The 14513-nt window shown below is 42.4% G+C and overlaps 2 protein-coding genes across 2 annotated transcripts; one reads left to right on the plus strand and one right to left on the minus strand.

Annotated features, from left to right (window-relative positions):
• The first annotated feature begins 2073 nt into the window (after nt 1-2073).
• On the plus strand, nt 2074-4956 carry LOC111833792 (uncharacterized). Its single transcript, XM_023792426.2, has 2 exons — nt 2074-2899; nt 3801-4956. The coding sequence occupies exons 1-2, from the start codon at nt 2377-2379 to the stop codon at nt 4190-4192; spliced, it is 915 nt and encodes a 304-aa protein (XP_023648194.1). The 5' UTR covers nt 2074-2376; the 3' UTR covers nt 4193-4956.
• A 343-nt stretch (nt 4957-5299) lies between these two features.
• On the minus strand, nt 5300-13940 carry LOC111833718 (polypeptide N-acetylgalactosaminyltransferase 5). Its single transcript, XM_023792315.2, has 10 exons — nt 12157-13940; nt 11890-12056; nt 11665-11784; nt 11243-11378; nt 10674-10793; nt 9336-9453; nt 8160-8489; nt 7489-7569; nt 6707-6865; nt 5300-6314 (listed from the first exon to the last, which is right to left on the minus strand). Exons 1-10 carry the CDS (start codon nt 13317-13319, stop codon nt 6174-6176), a joined length of 2535 nt encoding a protein of 844 aa, XP_023648083.2. The 5' UTR covers nt 13320-13940; the 3' UTR covers nt 5300-6173.
• Between the last annotated feature and the right edge of the window lie 573 nt (nt 13941-14513).

The following is a 14513-nucleotide window of genomic DNA, read 5'->3' on the forward strand; positions in this document are numbered from 1 at the left end:
ACAAAGATAAAGCGTCTTTCTTTCTTTTCTTCCTTTCTTTTATTCTTTAAATAACCTTATTTATGCTTTTTCCTACATCCCATCTTAGTTTATGCGGATGCTTTTATCAGGGTATGGAAGTACATCTATAACTCTGCGGCGATGCGACACAGATCTCGATGCACTGCCGACTATCCGATACATTATAGATATATAAGAAGCAATTACCATTGCGATGTAACACGACGCAGCCCTGTTGCGATGGAGGGGCGCTTCTGGGTAGACCAGTGCCCCCGTGACCCCATTAAATACGCATGCTTCATCGATCTGAAATAAATGTATTATTACTACAACTATTATTATTCTTTTGTACGCTGGGAACAGGCGAAACACAAACGTAAGCACATTTTTTACGGACTCTTAAGGTGCGTGAGTCGGTTAAGTTGGTGAAAAGCGAACTTAACGACAGAAAAAAAAAATCAAGCTTACGGTAGTGAACTCGGTAGTAAGACAGTTTAAACAAGAAATCGGAGTGAGTTGCTTATTTATGAAAACTGTAAAATGTGGCGGCAAAGCATTGCATAAATAACATCGGTTTTCAGAATTGTCTGTTGGTTGTTATTGCTGGCAATCTAGTGTAAGTAATACTTGGAGGACACTAAGGTCAAGTGCATCTGCCCCGTCCTCCCCCCAACAGACCAACTGGTCCCAGTCTGACTTAAGGTGTTCTGACCCGGTGGGGAGTACAATATGATATAGGAGAGGTGGGTGATGGTGACTACAGTCTGGAAGTGAATATGACTTAACAAAATAAAACAAAAATACTTGCTAAATCTTTTTAAAAAATGTTTTTACTCAAATGTGGCAAAAAACAGACAAACTTTGGACTGTATTAAAGATCCTTCCTCCCTTTCCCATAAACGTATTACTGAGTTGGGCGATACTTCTCCCCTTACAGACACAAAAGAGAGCAACTTTAAGGCATCAACCAGTAATCTGACACATACCAGACTGCAGTGTTTTTCCAGTGGCCCATAATCTGCATAGTTTGTATAACGCTGTGCTGATGTTCCATCAGTTTAATTTGTCCCTTATAATGACCACTGTGTGAATGGCTGAATGTGAGGCAAAAATTGTAAAGCGCTTTGAGTGCTCGAAGGAGTAGAAAATGCGCTATATAAATGCAATCCATTTACCATTTTCCTCCCCGGTGCCTTTAGCGGTCCGCTGTCAGGTTTTCTTTAAGGAAATCTCGACCGACCAGTGATTTCACTTTATTAGCCTTTAGAGCAATAATACCAATGCAGTACCTATGAATTGTTTGGCAAGTTGTTGACTTGTGATTTGACAAATGCAGGAAAATCACTCATATTAATGTTGTTTTTTCAGACTTTCCCTTGCCCATATTTTGAAGCACTTAAATCACTTAAATCATCTTTCGTTGCTTATTTTTTTCCAAATGAATAACCCTTTTACTGTTGTTTTTGTAACTAAAAATAATGTAGTCAACAAGCAAAATATCCCCCCCTCCATCCCTCAACCACTTTTCCTGGTTGGGCGGGGGTACCTGGACCCTATCCCAGGAAGTTTAAGGTTTGGCTATACACTGCACAGGATGCCAGTCCATTAATGTTTTTCAGTATTTTTATATATTCAATTAAATATATTTCCTTTCAAGGATAACTTATTAGCCAATTCTTAGTAATAATTTTAATAAAGATCTTAGTTATTAAACTAATTCTAACTGTATTTTAAGTATAACAATAGGATTCCATAATAGACTTTTGCTTGAGATTAAAAATACGTTTTACAAGTGTAATAAACAAGGGCACCAGGCACTGTATCTTAGAACATTTAACACATGTAATTTATTAAAGGCACCTTGTCGTTGTGCATGAACAGAGAGAGTTTACACATCGTGAGCCATGGAGCCAAATAAAACACGGTTGTGGGAATGTGACATACGTCAAGGGGACTGATAAGCCAAAAGAAATCGTTAATCTCATTTCAGAATGTCCGGCCACTCAGGGAGGATTAAGGAATCGGGACAATCACTTCATTTGTTGAAGCCTGTGAACAAAGGCCTGCTTATCATCCCTACACACAACGGTCCGTTCATCATTTGGCCCAGCTCGCTTGTAGAATCACACTGCGGAGCTGCGTAAACGGACGACAGCCTCTACGTATCTATTAAATACGAGATGCTACCTTTGCTCATCACCCACTGGGACCGTTAGGATAATAACAGGCTTTTTCCATCGGAAACACTGGCTGCTTTGCAATTGTTGCAACAAACGGTAAGCGGAACAGAAGTGAATATCAGAAGGGCCTGCTAGTAATTTGTAACAATTGGAATAAGAAGACAAAAGTCAGGATTTAGGGATATACGATATTATAATGGCTTACAGCTCAGCATCAGAGAAGTTGGATCTGGAAGTGAGGAGAGTATCGTCTGGAGTGGCGGGTGTCAGTGGTGGCATCGGCGATACCTCGTTACTGGTACAGACGATGCAATTGGCCACTGAAGATGATGACAGTGTTTTTTACAGCGAGAAAGATTTTGTTCCAATCAGGGCTTGTCATGGTCCCGCTCTGACTTCGGCCGATCTAGTGGGGGTCGGCGGAGACCCCAACCATGTGCGCTTCACCATAACCTCGGAGCCGTGGGAGACCCGGGCCGAGCCTGTGATGAAGCTGCTCGCGGCGGGAACCTCGGCTCCCCCTGCCCCAGGAGATCACAGAGATCTCATGCTGGAGAAAAACAAGATCCATCCCGCCGACAACTTCCCAACGGACTACGAGGATCTGATTCCAGTGCACTCCAGAACCAAAGGGTCAGAAAAAATATTAACCAATAGCCCTGCTGAAGTACCGAGAGGGATGAAAACCCAGAAGGAGGTGGAGGTCCAAACCCTGAAGGGTGAGGCAGACATGAATATTAAAGTAATATTAACCCTTTACTAACACAGCAAATAAGATGCTTATTTATTTACATCCATCAGAGACAAACACTTTGTTCATACTAGTCATATAACCCTCTACGTCATGAAAAAGTGTTTATCAGAAATAAACCTTCATCTAATGAAACCAATTTGAAGAGTGGCTTTCATTCTGACTGTTCAGTGTACGGTGGAAAATTATACTTCGTTTATTACAAGCGTGTGTAAACCTTGTTACTCGGGGGCCCAGTGTTGCTGCCTCACACCCCTGGGGGGTTAGAATCACACCTCTGTTCTCTGTGTGAGTGTGTAGTTTACATGCTCTCTGGGTGAGTTATTTTAGAGGATATTTTGTGTCTCTGTGTTGCTGGCAGTGTGTGTGCGTATGGAAATAGATCAGTATCCCGTTCATGGTCTACTCTGCGCCCTGTGCTGCCTGGGATAGGATCCAACCCCCCCCATGACCCTGACCAAGATAATATGGATGGATGGATTCATGTATATTCTCAGCTAAGATGAAGTCTTCTCTGTGAGACGCTCTACCCTAAATTCACCACTATGGCCGTCTGTTTTTAAATCCATCTTATATAACCACATTTTTCCCATGGCAGGATTGATAATCGCGTGCGCTTTGGGAATCAAGTCTAGATATCTCTCGAATTAAATGTAATTAAAATTCCTCCAGCTGTACAGCTGATGATGCTACAAGATGGACATCAGTCTATTCCAAAAAAAGGATTTGAAAACTGCTATGCATTTTGTCAGTTTACATACTTTTTTAATGATACTTCTTTCTATTTTAACTGAAATAAGGATGTTTTATGTATGGGGATATGAGGTCAGTTACCGATGCTGTAACTATTGTTCTTTTTTCCTGTTTAGACTTTGATCCGTGGAGGGAAACTGCTCTCTCACTGGGGCTGAAACTGGAGGGCTTTGCCGCCCAGTCTGCACCCACCCCGTCTGCACCCACCCCTTCTCCCGAGAAGGAGCCGAAACAAGAGAACGGAGAAGAGAGGATTCCCCTCGGACAACTGAACGAAAAGGAGATCCTGAATCAAGAGCAGGACGTGAAAGAAGGGGATGAAGAGGAGGAAATTAGCGAAAGACATCAGAGCAGCTCTGAGCTTGGCGAAGAATCGCCCTCTGCTGGTGGCAGGAAGAAGTCCGCCGACCACGACTTAATGTCCAAATACAACACAGTCTCCTATCGAAAGATCCGCAAGGGAAACACCAGGCAGAAAATCAATGAATTTGAGTCCATGATGAACTAAAACTAAAGACGAAAAGGTGGGGGCCGGACAATGAAAAGGCACAGACCGGAATAAACATAATAATGTTTAAAACATCATGTTCCATTTCCATTAATAGGATTAATATTTGTGTTGTGTGCCAAGATAATGGACTCACTATGTTTTTATAGTTTACGATCTATTTAATGTTTTTAGTTTCAAAACAGACCATTCCATTTTCTTGGAAATATTACGCATTAATTGCTCTCAGAAATACGTAATTGATGGAGCGTTACTAATTACAGGCTGTAATTTTCAATACTGGTCTCTCACTAAACTAAAGGTTGGAATCCATTGTGTTCAACCCTGATTTTAATGAGTATGTTCAATTTGGGAATTTGCCTAATTCCTTTGTAAATGTAGGTAGCTTTGGTAAAATAAAAAACTGTAACTCAAAGGGAATGTATCAAGATAAGAGGCTTAGTAGCTGTTAATCCTACTAGTACATATGAACAACAATGCTAACTGCATCATTTGAAATGCTTATGTTTCTTATGGTTTTTATCATTTTTGTAATGATTTCTTATCATGGTATCATTTTTATGCTGGCAGTTACATTAAGAAATACTTTAAACCGATGTTTGTCCCTTTTGGTGATGAGTATTAATACTTTTAAACAACATAACAGCTCATGCAGAAAGGTCAACTGGAAAATTTTCCTTTTGGATACGAGTATGTATTCTCACCGGTCATATGCTTCTGTTGTAGCAGATACTACTGCAAATAAAGGCTCTTTCCTTTCAGGACATCAGGATTTGCAATTTTGTTTCGTATTTAACGAGCACATCAATTAAGTGAAATTTATCAGTAATGATGTACTACCCTTTCAGCATGTTTGATTTTTTTTTAGTACAGCAAACTCTTTGCAGCTTTCGTTGCATTTTGCAAAACACTCGTTTTACAGTTCTGGAAGAAAATAAGATCCAGTAGCAAGATGCATCCCAGAGCCAAGGCCCAGGACGCTTCATAATAACGCAGTTATTAAAGAATTAACATAAACACATTCCAGATAGCAGTAAATGAGAAAATGCTTTTACAAAGGAAACAAAATCATATTAATGTTTATGCATAAAGAGCATGAAACACCCATTAACAGAAACATTTTAATGAAGCTTTTAGGATTACAACCGAAAACATACTTTCCCCTTCACAATATGAAACATTGCCCTCTAGTGGTAAATTAGACCTGTTTACACCTTTGATAACGTATAGTAACATTTACAAAAAAAAAGAACAAGTTCCTTGCTCTTATTAACAGCACCTGTCAAATGACAAAACCAAGAGTTATTAAATATCACATTGGTTCTATTGGTCATTGATCCACTTCCCTCACTTAGATAAGCCTGATTGTCATACGTTTCTTTTAATCTGATTTTCAAATTCCTGTAAATTCACAGTATTTACAATGCACCAAGTATAAAAATGCACATCCTATAGTGTTGCACTGGAAAAATATATTTACAACTTTGACAAAAGTCAATTTCCATGGTGTATTTGGTACCCGCCCAAGATCTGTCTTGACGTTTATTTCATCTTACTTTACAAATTATAATCAAAGAAGCCATGTAGTGATTTAGAGGTAATAATGAACTGAAAGAACTTTTTGTTGTACGTCTGAAATACTTTAGTGTCTACATTACATTTTCACACTTAAATATACACACACATATTTCTATATTTAAAAATATAATGTGACATATTCAACTAAAATTCCAATGTGTAAAGGCTTACAAATTTTGGGAAAAAGGTTCCTTTTTCTGTTACTGACTTATTTATTATGTTGAAAGTTTAAATTGCCACCATCTCAAATTTGCAATATAGTTTGTCACAAACTCAAAGTCTACTCTTTATGTGGATTACGAAGAATAAGAATGAGAGAGGCTGGAGTGTTTCCAAAGCACGGTAACCAATCCTGTCGCAGGGGCGGAGTCTCAGGACATAGTGCCCGCCTCCTGGATGTCAGTCACTGTGTATAGTAGTGTGTAAACTGCCACTTCTGTAACGGGCTTGCAGAATTGCACTCGCTGAGCCGTACCCCCATGTGCTGAGTATCGGCCTCCAGGCAAAGGGGCCCAGGCCTGAGCTCCACCACCACATGCTCTTTCTGCGGAGAACAGGCGGATGCCACAGGTAACAGGGTTCAGCTTTCTAGTACCATTGAGTGCCACCAGAGGGCGATGATCAGTTTGATAGACATCACCCACCCACCGGTGAAAAGGGCCTAATTTTTCATTTTTTAATAAAATACTGAGGGGATTTTTAATAATCTATACATAAAATGCATATTAGGCAGATAACTACAGTAAAAGCACTCAATTCAGGATAAATCTAATGATGTTACTCTTAGGAATATGTAATAATACACACACAGGATTTCACTTGTGACATACAGTAATTTTTACGACAGTAGAATCCCAAAAAACAAAACCATTGTTCAGCTAGCAGCCGAAACACAGACACTGCGGGAAAACACAAGACGTCTTTCCCCAGACTCACCATGGCTGAATTCGGGATGACTGACTTGTGCATCCAGCGCAAGTTAGGCTTGCTGCTGTCACAGTGGCCCAGACGCACACCCCGAACCGGGGCCTGGGGCTCCAGGCAGGAGCCCTTCTGCTGAATATGCCTCATCCAGGTGTGGTTGAACTGTTGGCTCTGTGGAGGAGGGCAGCACGCTTAAACGGTCACACGGAAATCGATCGTCTCTACCGCTGCGGAAATACACCGGAACTGAAAGTACAACTAATATCAAAATAGATATATTAGCTTCCAGTATACTGACAGTAATAATAAGGTCCTCTTTTTGCTCTCATACTGTACAGGACACTCTCTTATGTGCTGTGGTTCCTTAAAGAGGAGAGTTAGGGCTTTAAGATGACATCACATGCGTGGGGGTGTGACCTTGTCTACTTCCTCTTCCTGTCAAATCATAATTTTAATCAATATTAAAGAAACGTTTTTGCCCTTGATCTCAGGAGGATGTATTGGAAAGACATTTATATATTGCACTCAGTTATTTAGCAGATCGTTTTGTCAAAAGTAAGGAAAGTTTGGGGTCAGAGCGGGGTCAGCCAGCATCCCTGGGGTTAAGTGCAATTCTCAAGGGCGGTGATATTATTATTCTGCCTGTAAGGGATTTGAACCCACAACCACCCACTTAGCTACACACAAAGATATGATCTCTGTGGTTCTTTTCCTTCTGGGAAATACCATTTTCTGTCTCTGGGAGGTCACACAAGCCCCAGCATGTCTGTAGGCTTCACGCCCTACAAGTTTACCTGCTTGCTCAGATCACAGGTCTCAAACGTTAGCGAACCGTCCTTTTGGGTGATGCACTTTCTCGTTCCGACATTGAAGATCTGGAAAAGAGGAGTTGGTTCCCTGTGAGAAGCTGCAGATGAGAATGTTTACATTCTGCAGGCTGGCAATGTCAACAGATCCCGAAGAAGAGCCGTCACTAGCTTGTAGTAACAATCGGCATTATTATTCCGGGGAAGCGCGGTACAAACAGACTCTGTGCTCCTCCGGCACAACAAAACCTCCCAGAGAAAGAGAATCACCACAGAAGGACAAAAGCAAACTACATAAGACAAAAAAGGATTTGCTTTGCCACTGAAAATAGAGAAATGATAAATTATATTTAAAAAGTGATACTCAGTCTGCATTTGAGTGGTGATTAAATACAAAAACTTATATTACTATTATATTATTAATAATAAAAATAATAACAATAATATATATATATATATATATATATATATATATATATATATATATATATATATATAAACACACACACATTTGCTAATAATTAATATATGAGAGAGAATCGTACATGAACTCCCACTCACTCGAAGGCCTGTTTTATTTGTTTATCTGAAGCTTTTATCCAAAGCAACTGACAGTGCTTTACTTGTCGAGCGACAGTAGCTCGCTGAAGTTCACATACCAGCCCCTGGGCCCTGACGATCGGAGCATCCAGCTCTGGGTAGACCTTCTCCAGGTACCACCTAAAGCTCTTGCAGCCGAGCTTCTTCCGGAGGGCCTTCTGCTCCGTGAGGTCACCGATGTCAGTGGTGCTCCTGTCCAGGAGGTGGAGGTAGCCATGGCCGTAGAAGAGGTCCTTGTACTCGTCGAGCCAGACCTCAGCCACCCGAGCCAGGTTACGTTCCACCGTCTTCTGCCTGTCCTTGGGGAACTTGTAAGGGTTCTCGCTACGGAAGATGTGGCCGACCCGAGAACAAGGGATGATCTCGATCTCGCCGCCACACATCCAGATCTGCCGGAGGGTAGTGGGGAATCAGATATCAAAGAGGACAAGTTGACCCACTCAATGCCCATAGGGAGATGAGGTTTAGTCAAACACCACCAGCAACATTAAGACCCCAATTACAAGGGGCGTAACAATTCATTGATTCTAAATGATACATTGATTGTTAAGGCCACAATACAATTTAATCGACTCAATTAACAAATACAGATTCATATCATTTAACCATCATGATACGCCAAAATCTCTCACACAAAGGAAAGACTCACCTTAGTAGAGAGCAGAGACCAAAACATTACAGTACATTTTATGTGTTTAGTACACCTGAAGTATGTTTCCTGCATTTTCAGAGAGTAAGATATACATATACAGAAATACTTTTTGATTTAAGTAATGTTTCTTGTGCATTTTTTGTGTTTTTGAGACGTATAGTTTTTTTTTTTTAACATATTCTGTTGTTAAATGAAAAATGTAACATTTATTGTTACGTCTTTTGAATTCAAATTCCACTAAAATCAGCTTATGTTTCACTCTGTTGAAATAAAAATATTACTATTACTATATCGAATCAAATCGTGTCGTATCGCAGTAACATTTCAAATATTGCCAGATATCAAAATTCTGCCTTCACAAAATCGAATTGTATCGTGGCAAAACTACACCCCTATCAATTACTGTAACAGCCTGTCTTCAGACTACTGAATGACAACCAGCAAACAGAGAGAACGCACAACCTCACACTCTTAACACAGAAGAGGTGGGATTAAAACCAACAACCTTTGAGGTCTGAGGGAGCAGTACTGCCCATTGAGCCTATTTTACACCAAGACAAAATCACAACACCATCGCAACTACCTTAAAAGAGATTTCCATGTTTTCGCCACCCCACACATCGAGTCCAGGGTCGTAGGTTCCCAGTTCATAAAAATACTTCCTGTCGATTGAGAACAGGCCTCCCGCCATGACTGGACATCTGCAAAACACACATAGGATATATTTAGGGGTGACTCAGTGCACCATTAAACGATGTCAGCGAGACACCACATTTTATGTGAAGCTTCAGAAGGCATCCCTATGACATGCACGTAGAAAAGAGATCCTTAATGTAGATGCACCAATCCGATAATCGGATCGGTATCGGTGCAGTTCGAGACCCTTTTGACTGATCGGATATTGGCAATGGCTGCCCAAGGTTGGTTCCTGCCTGCGCCCATTGTTCCCGGGATAGGCTCCGGTACCCCCGCTCCGGTCCCCATTTGGGATTAAGTGATGGATGGATGGATGGATATTGGCCATACATGACCGATCCACGTCCGATACTTATTCATTTACTTTTTGGCAGTCTCTAAAAAGATAGATTTAACACGAAAAAGGAGCTATTTGTAAAATCAATTGCACGACAGCTCTTTCCCATTTTAGATGTGATTTTTGCGTCATTCAAGTACGAGGAGTGTAAGAACATCAGATAAGAGGGTGATGATCTGAGAGTATTTCACACTTAACACCAATTAGCAGCTCAATGACTTGCAATCTTTGTAAAAACAAAGTTTTGAGAGGTGGGAGTGATGCTTAGCGGAAGATATTCAAATTGAACGGCAAAATGCCTCATAAACGCTTAAAACAAGATGTACAAACTAGATCTCTACGTTTCTGTCCTGCTAGACCTGCCCTGGTTAAACGCAAGTGAAGTGATTGTGAAGCGGAAACATCTGGGAGCAAGTTCAGCTGGACACGACACAAGGTCACAGAAAGGGAGCTGATCACCCAACATCGATACCCAACCTGAATGGCAGCAGATCCCACCTGCAATGTCCTAACATCTAGTGGAAAGCCTTCCCTGAAGAGTACAGGCTATTACAGCAACTAAGGGTTAGTGACCTTCATATTAATACCCTTTGATTCAGAGTGAGATGCTGGACAGGCTGGTGACCCAACACTGTTGCCCATATAGTGTATATGTAATGGGATGCGTGAAATATCCAGTTCAAGTCAGTTTGTACTAAGACAGACCTTCTCCAAGTCTACAGGAGTATGGACCTGATTGTAGCTCTGATCCATAATCACCCAATCAAATCAATGGAGTTTTTAAAAGCTGAATAAAATCCAGATACATTAACCTGATATGTGCGACATGGTCAGACTGGCATAATTGAGCACAGAGCCATGATGAAAAGAGGCGTCCACAAGCTTCACCTGATCGGATCTGAATCCTGCACTTGATCCTTCCTGATGACTTCTTCCGTCAGCGTGTTCCATCCGAAAACCAAGGGCCACTTGAATACGCCTCTTTGGAAGTTATCAACTAACATGTAGCTAAAAAACAATGGGGGGGCGATACATTTACTGAGCGCTTTAACGGTGACCTTTCAATGCGTAAGAAAAGGAAAGAGAGATATTACCGCGAAATAATAATAAAAATAATGACTTTTCATCAAATTCTGGAACACACAAAAGCATTTCCTGCCGCAGTGAAACTGCACTATTTTTGTGACTAGCTTAATGCCAGCCCACAGATTTCCTTATTGCATTTCTGGTCATACTTAAACTCACCCCCATACCTAAATCATCACAAGGAGGGAGAGCTGCTATTTCACAATGTTTCTAATGGGGCTGATCAATTCAGTCAAACTGTTAGCATGAATCTGGAATACCTAGTGATTATGCACTATTGCATCCCTTTTTATACAAAAAGCTACATCTTCCAATATATATATTGTTTAGGACAGTAACCACACACACTTTAATCTCATCATGACATATACCTCATGTCCTTGTCGCTTATAACTTCGATTACAGGACACACAACTTTCTTCCTATCCATGTGCACCCTCTGTAGGAGAGGCTCCAGCCAGCCGATGTTGCACTCGACATGCGAGTCGAGGAAGGTCAGCACTTCACCTAGACCAAGAGCAAAGAATTGTGTGTAACTAGTACCTACTTATGTGCACCACTAGGGGGCGAACAACAGAGACATAATGCAGATGTTCGAAATCGTACCTTAACACAGTGCTACCTAACCTGGTCCTTGGGGACCACCAGACAGTCCAGGTTTTTTGCCTGAGGGAGGAAAAATGTGGACTATCTTGCAGGGAGCCGGGACAGAGCAAAAACATGGACCATCTGAGGGTCTCCGAGGACCGGGTTGGGAAACACTGTCTAGTGAGAAGAAGGTGCTACAAATTACCGGTAGCAACAGCAGCCCCTGCGAGTCGGGCCCGGATCAGGCCCTGCCGCTCCTTCAGACGGACAATCCGCACTTTCGGAAACCTAGACATGTATTTTTCCAGCGGTTCTTTGAGGTAGTCTACAGTCGTAAAAAAAAAATTAATAATAACAAATAAATAAAAGGTGAACATCCTGCTTCACCAGGAGTCGCAGTCGATGATGTGGTGAATGGGACCCTGCCTACCTTTGGAGCTGAAGTCATCCACGAGGATGATCTCCTTGAGCAACTGTGGTGGTGACCGGTTGAGCACGCTGTGGACCGACCTCAAGAGGGTGGACCACACCTCGTCCACAAAGCAGAAGATCACGCTGGTGGTTGGCAGATCATCGTGCACCAACTTCCCAGAACATCTACGGAAAATATCATTTGTGCCTCAGAGGGGTTAGGCGATGCTCATCGAGCAGCATGTACTCTGTGTCGACAAGCTCTTCCGCCGTTTCTAAAACTCACGCGTCCGGCCTGGTGTCTGGGATCGCCCTGTCCACGGGAATCTGCTCGCTCAGGTACACGTTGAAGTGACCCTCGTCCCAGCGATTCCTCGATTCCAGCTCCTTCTCCTTGGGCACAACAGCAGGCTGTCCAAATTGTCCAACAGCACTAAAGTCCCTTGGGTACTGAGTGACGTCCAATGACATCACTCTGTGGACACTTGACTTGTGCCCCACTGTCAAACTGGTCCCTTTTCCGAGCTTGGGAGTTGCCAGGGTCACGTGACTCACAGTATCAGGGCCACTCTGATTTAGTGCACTGTTCACTTTGCCATTGATATGGATCGCCTTATCTTTTATATCGAAATCTGTTTTGTCTGTCTTTACAGTCTGTCCCTTTGGCATCTTCTCTCTGGGAGAAATTTTATCTTGGGAAGCAGAACCGATTTTCTTTGGGACTTTACCGGAAATGTTTTCCTTTGCCAGCAGTCTAGGATCATCAACAGGTTCATCCAGTTTATTTTCCCCTTTGTGTTCCGGATGCAGTTTATCCTCCTGCCTCCCAGGTGGCGCGTCAGTTAACTTTGGCGAGTCGCTCGGACCTTTCCCGGCGACAAAGTTTCTTCTTCTTTCCTCAACTTTCGAAGTTGTCACTTTTCGCATAACGTGGGCGGCCGTGCGTTCATCTTTATCCACCTTCCCGGATTTGGAGAAGTTCATATGCACACCGAAGTCTCTATTTACACCCATGTCTACCTCCGGCAACTTATTAAACTTTTCTCCTTCATGATTCACATCCACCACTTTTCCATCCACTAACTTTGCCTTATCTGCATTACTGTCATCTTTAATAGCTGGGGTTGCATTATTTCGCTTTCTATACACGTCGGCTGCTTTCTTCCCCGCTCTGTTCGAAAACCTGACTTCAGTATCTAGATCAAAATCTACTCGCTTTTGCGGGTCCCTGAAAAGAGCCGCATTTTTGGCCACATCTGTGCGTTTCGTGGCCTTGTGCCTGACAGTCTCTCTATCTCTCCCGATGCGCTCCTTCAGCAGGCGGCTGTTCACGTCGTCGATCGAGACCCTCAGCGCTGCCATGTCAAGCAGCAGCCATATGACGGACGCCGCGAACACGAAGGCGAGCACCCGTCCGCTGCCTCGGAAATACTTCCTGAACTTCATCATGTCCTCCCGCTTGACCACCTGTTTAAAGCTTGAGAAACCGCGCGGAATGTGCAGACGCACTGGAGGTGCTGCATGCCTCTGCCCCGCGCCATGCACGACTGCTCGCGCCCCCTGCTCCCTCCTGCCTGCGTGGCATCGCCTGAACACAAGTTTAGGTCTCGATCAGATTACAGCTCCAAAGTTAAGCCCCGCGGAAAAGAGCGCCTTACAAACGAAGCGATCATCGGATTGAGAACATTTGGAGATTAAATAAACAAAAAGTTTCCCCCAAAGCTTTTACCTGCTCCTGATATCCCGCGTAGACCCCGTAATAAATCTCACCGCAGGCTTTTCCGAGTTGGCTACCTTACATAATGATAATCCAGGGACAACGATGCCTCAACTGCGCCGTTTGACGGCGCTCCGCCGAGCCCGATCCCCAGTGTTACCACTTACTTTTCCCCGATCCGAAGTTACACGTAGACTGGAACTACTGTTTTATTTACATACTAAACATTTCAAGACGGAAAACCACCCAAGGGCGTGTTGCGGGGTGTGGCCCGCCTGACAGCTGCTAAGACAAGAAGTTATAAATCGATTTAACTTTATTCCCCGTGCAGTGTTTGAATGGGGAAAGAGCCAGCGTTTTACCTTAGTTGCATATGTTTGCACGAGGAAAATATTCTTCTCATGCATATCCCATAAAATTCATATTAACACTTTCATCGAACCCCTTTAACTTAAAGTTGTTTATATATTGTTTAACATTGATTCACTTCTGTTTATGGCACGCAATTCGGGTAGGTGATGTTTTATATCTCAGTGAGGAGAACATTTAAATGTTTGTATGTAATGGGTAAGTCATATAATACGTAGCCTATGTATAATATAAAATTTCAAAACGTAGCTGAGACATTAGACTGTGTTCCGGGTGGGGTGTTACACAAATCAGGATTTCCCATTTGGGATAACTTAAGGTAGAAGTCCATGGTTGTCCAATAGAAATGCCCCTTACCCAAACTCTTATCGGACAATGAGAACTCCTAGCTTAAGTCAGATAACTGAGATATCCTGCTTTGTGGGACACCCCCCCTTGCATATTTCTCCTTACGTGCAACAACAAAAAAATCTAACTAGGCCTATATAAATTTATCCAGTTGATTATAATCCAGAGAGACTGGGGAGGGGGTTCGGTCTAAATTGTACAAGTTCTCC

This window comes from Paramormyrops kingsleyae, chromosome 1 (assembly GCF_048594095.1).
Source record: "Paramormyrops kingsleyae isolate MSU_618 chromosome 1, PKINGS_0.4, whole genome shotgun sequence".
NCBI classification, from domain to species: domain Eukaryota; kingdom Metazoa; phylum Chordata; class Actinopteri; order Osteoglossiformes; family Mormyridae; genus Paramormyrops; species Paramormyrops kingsleyae.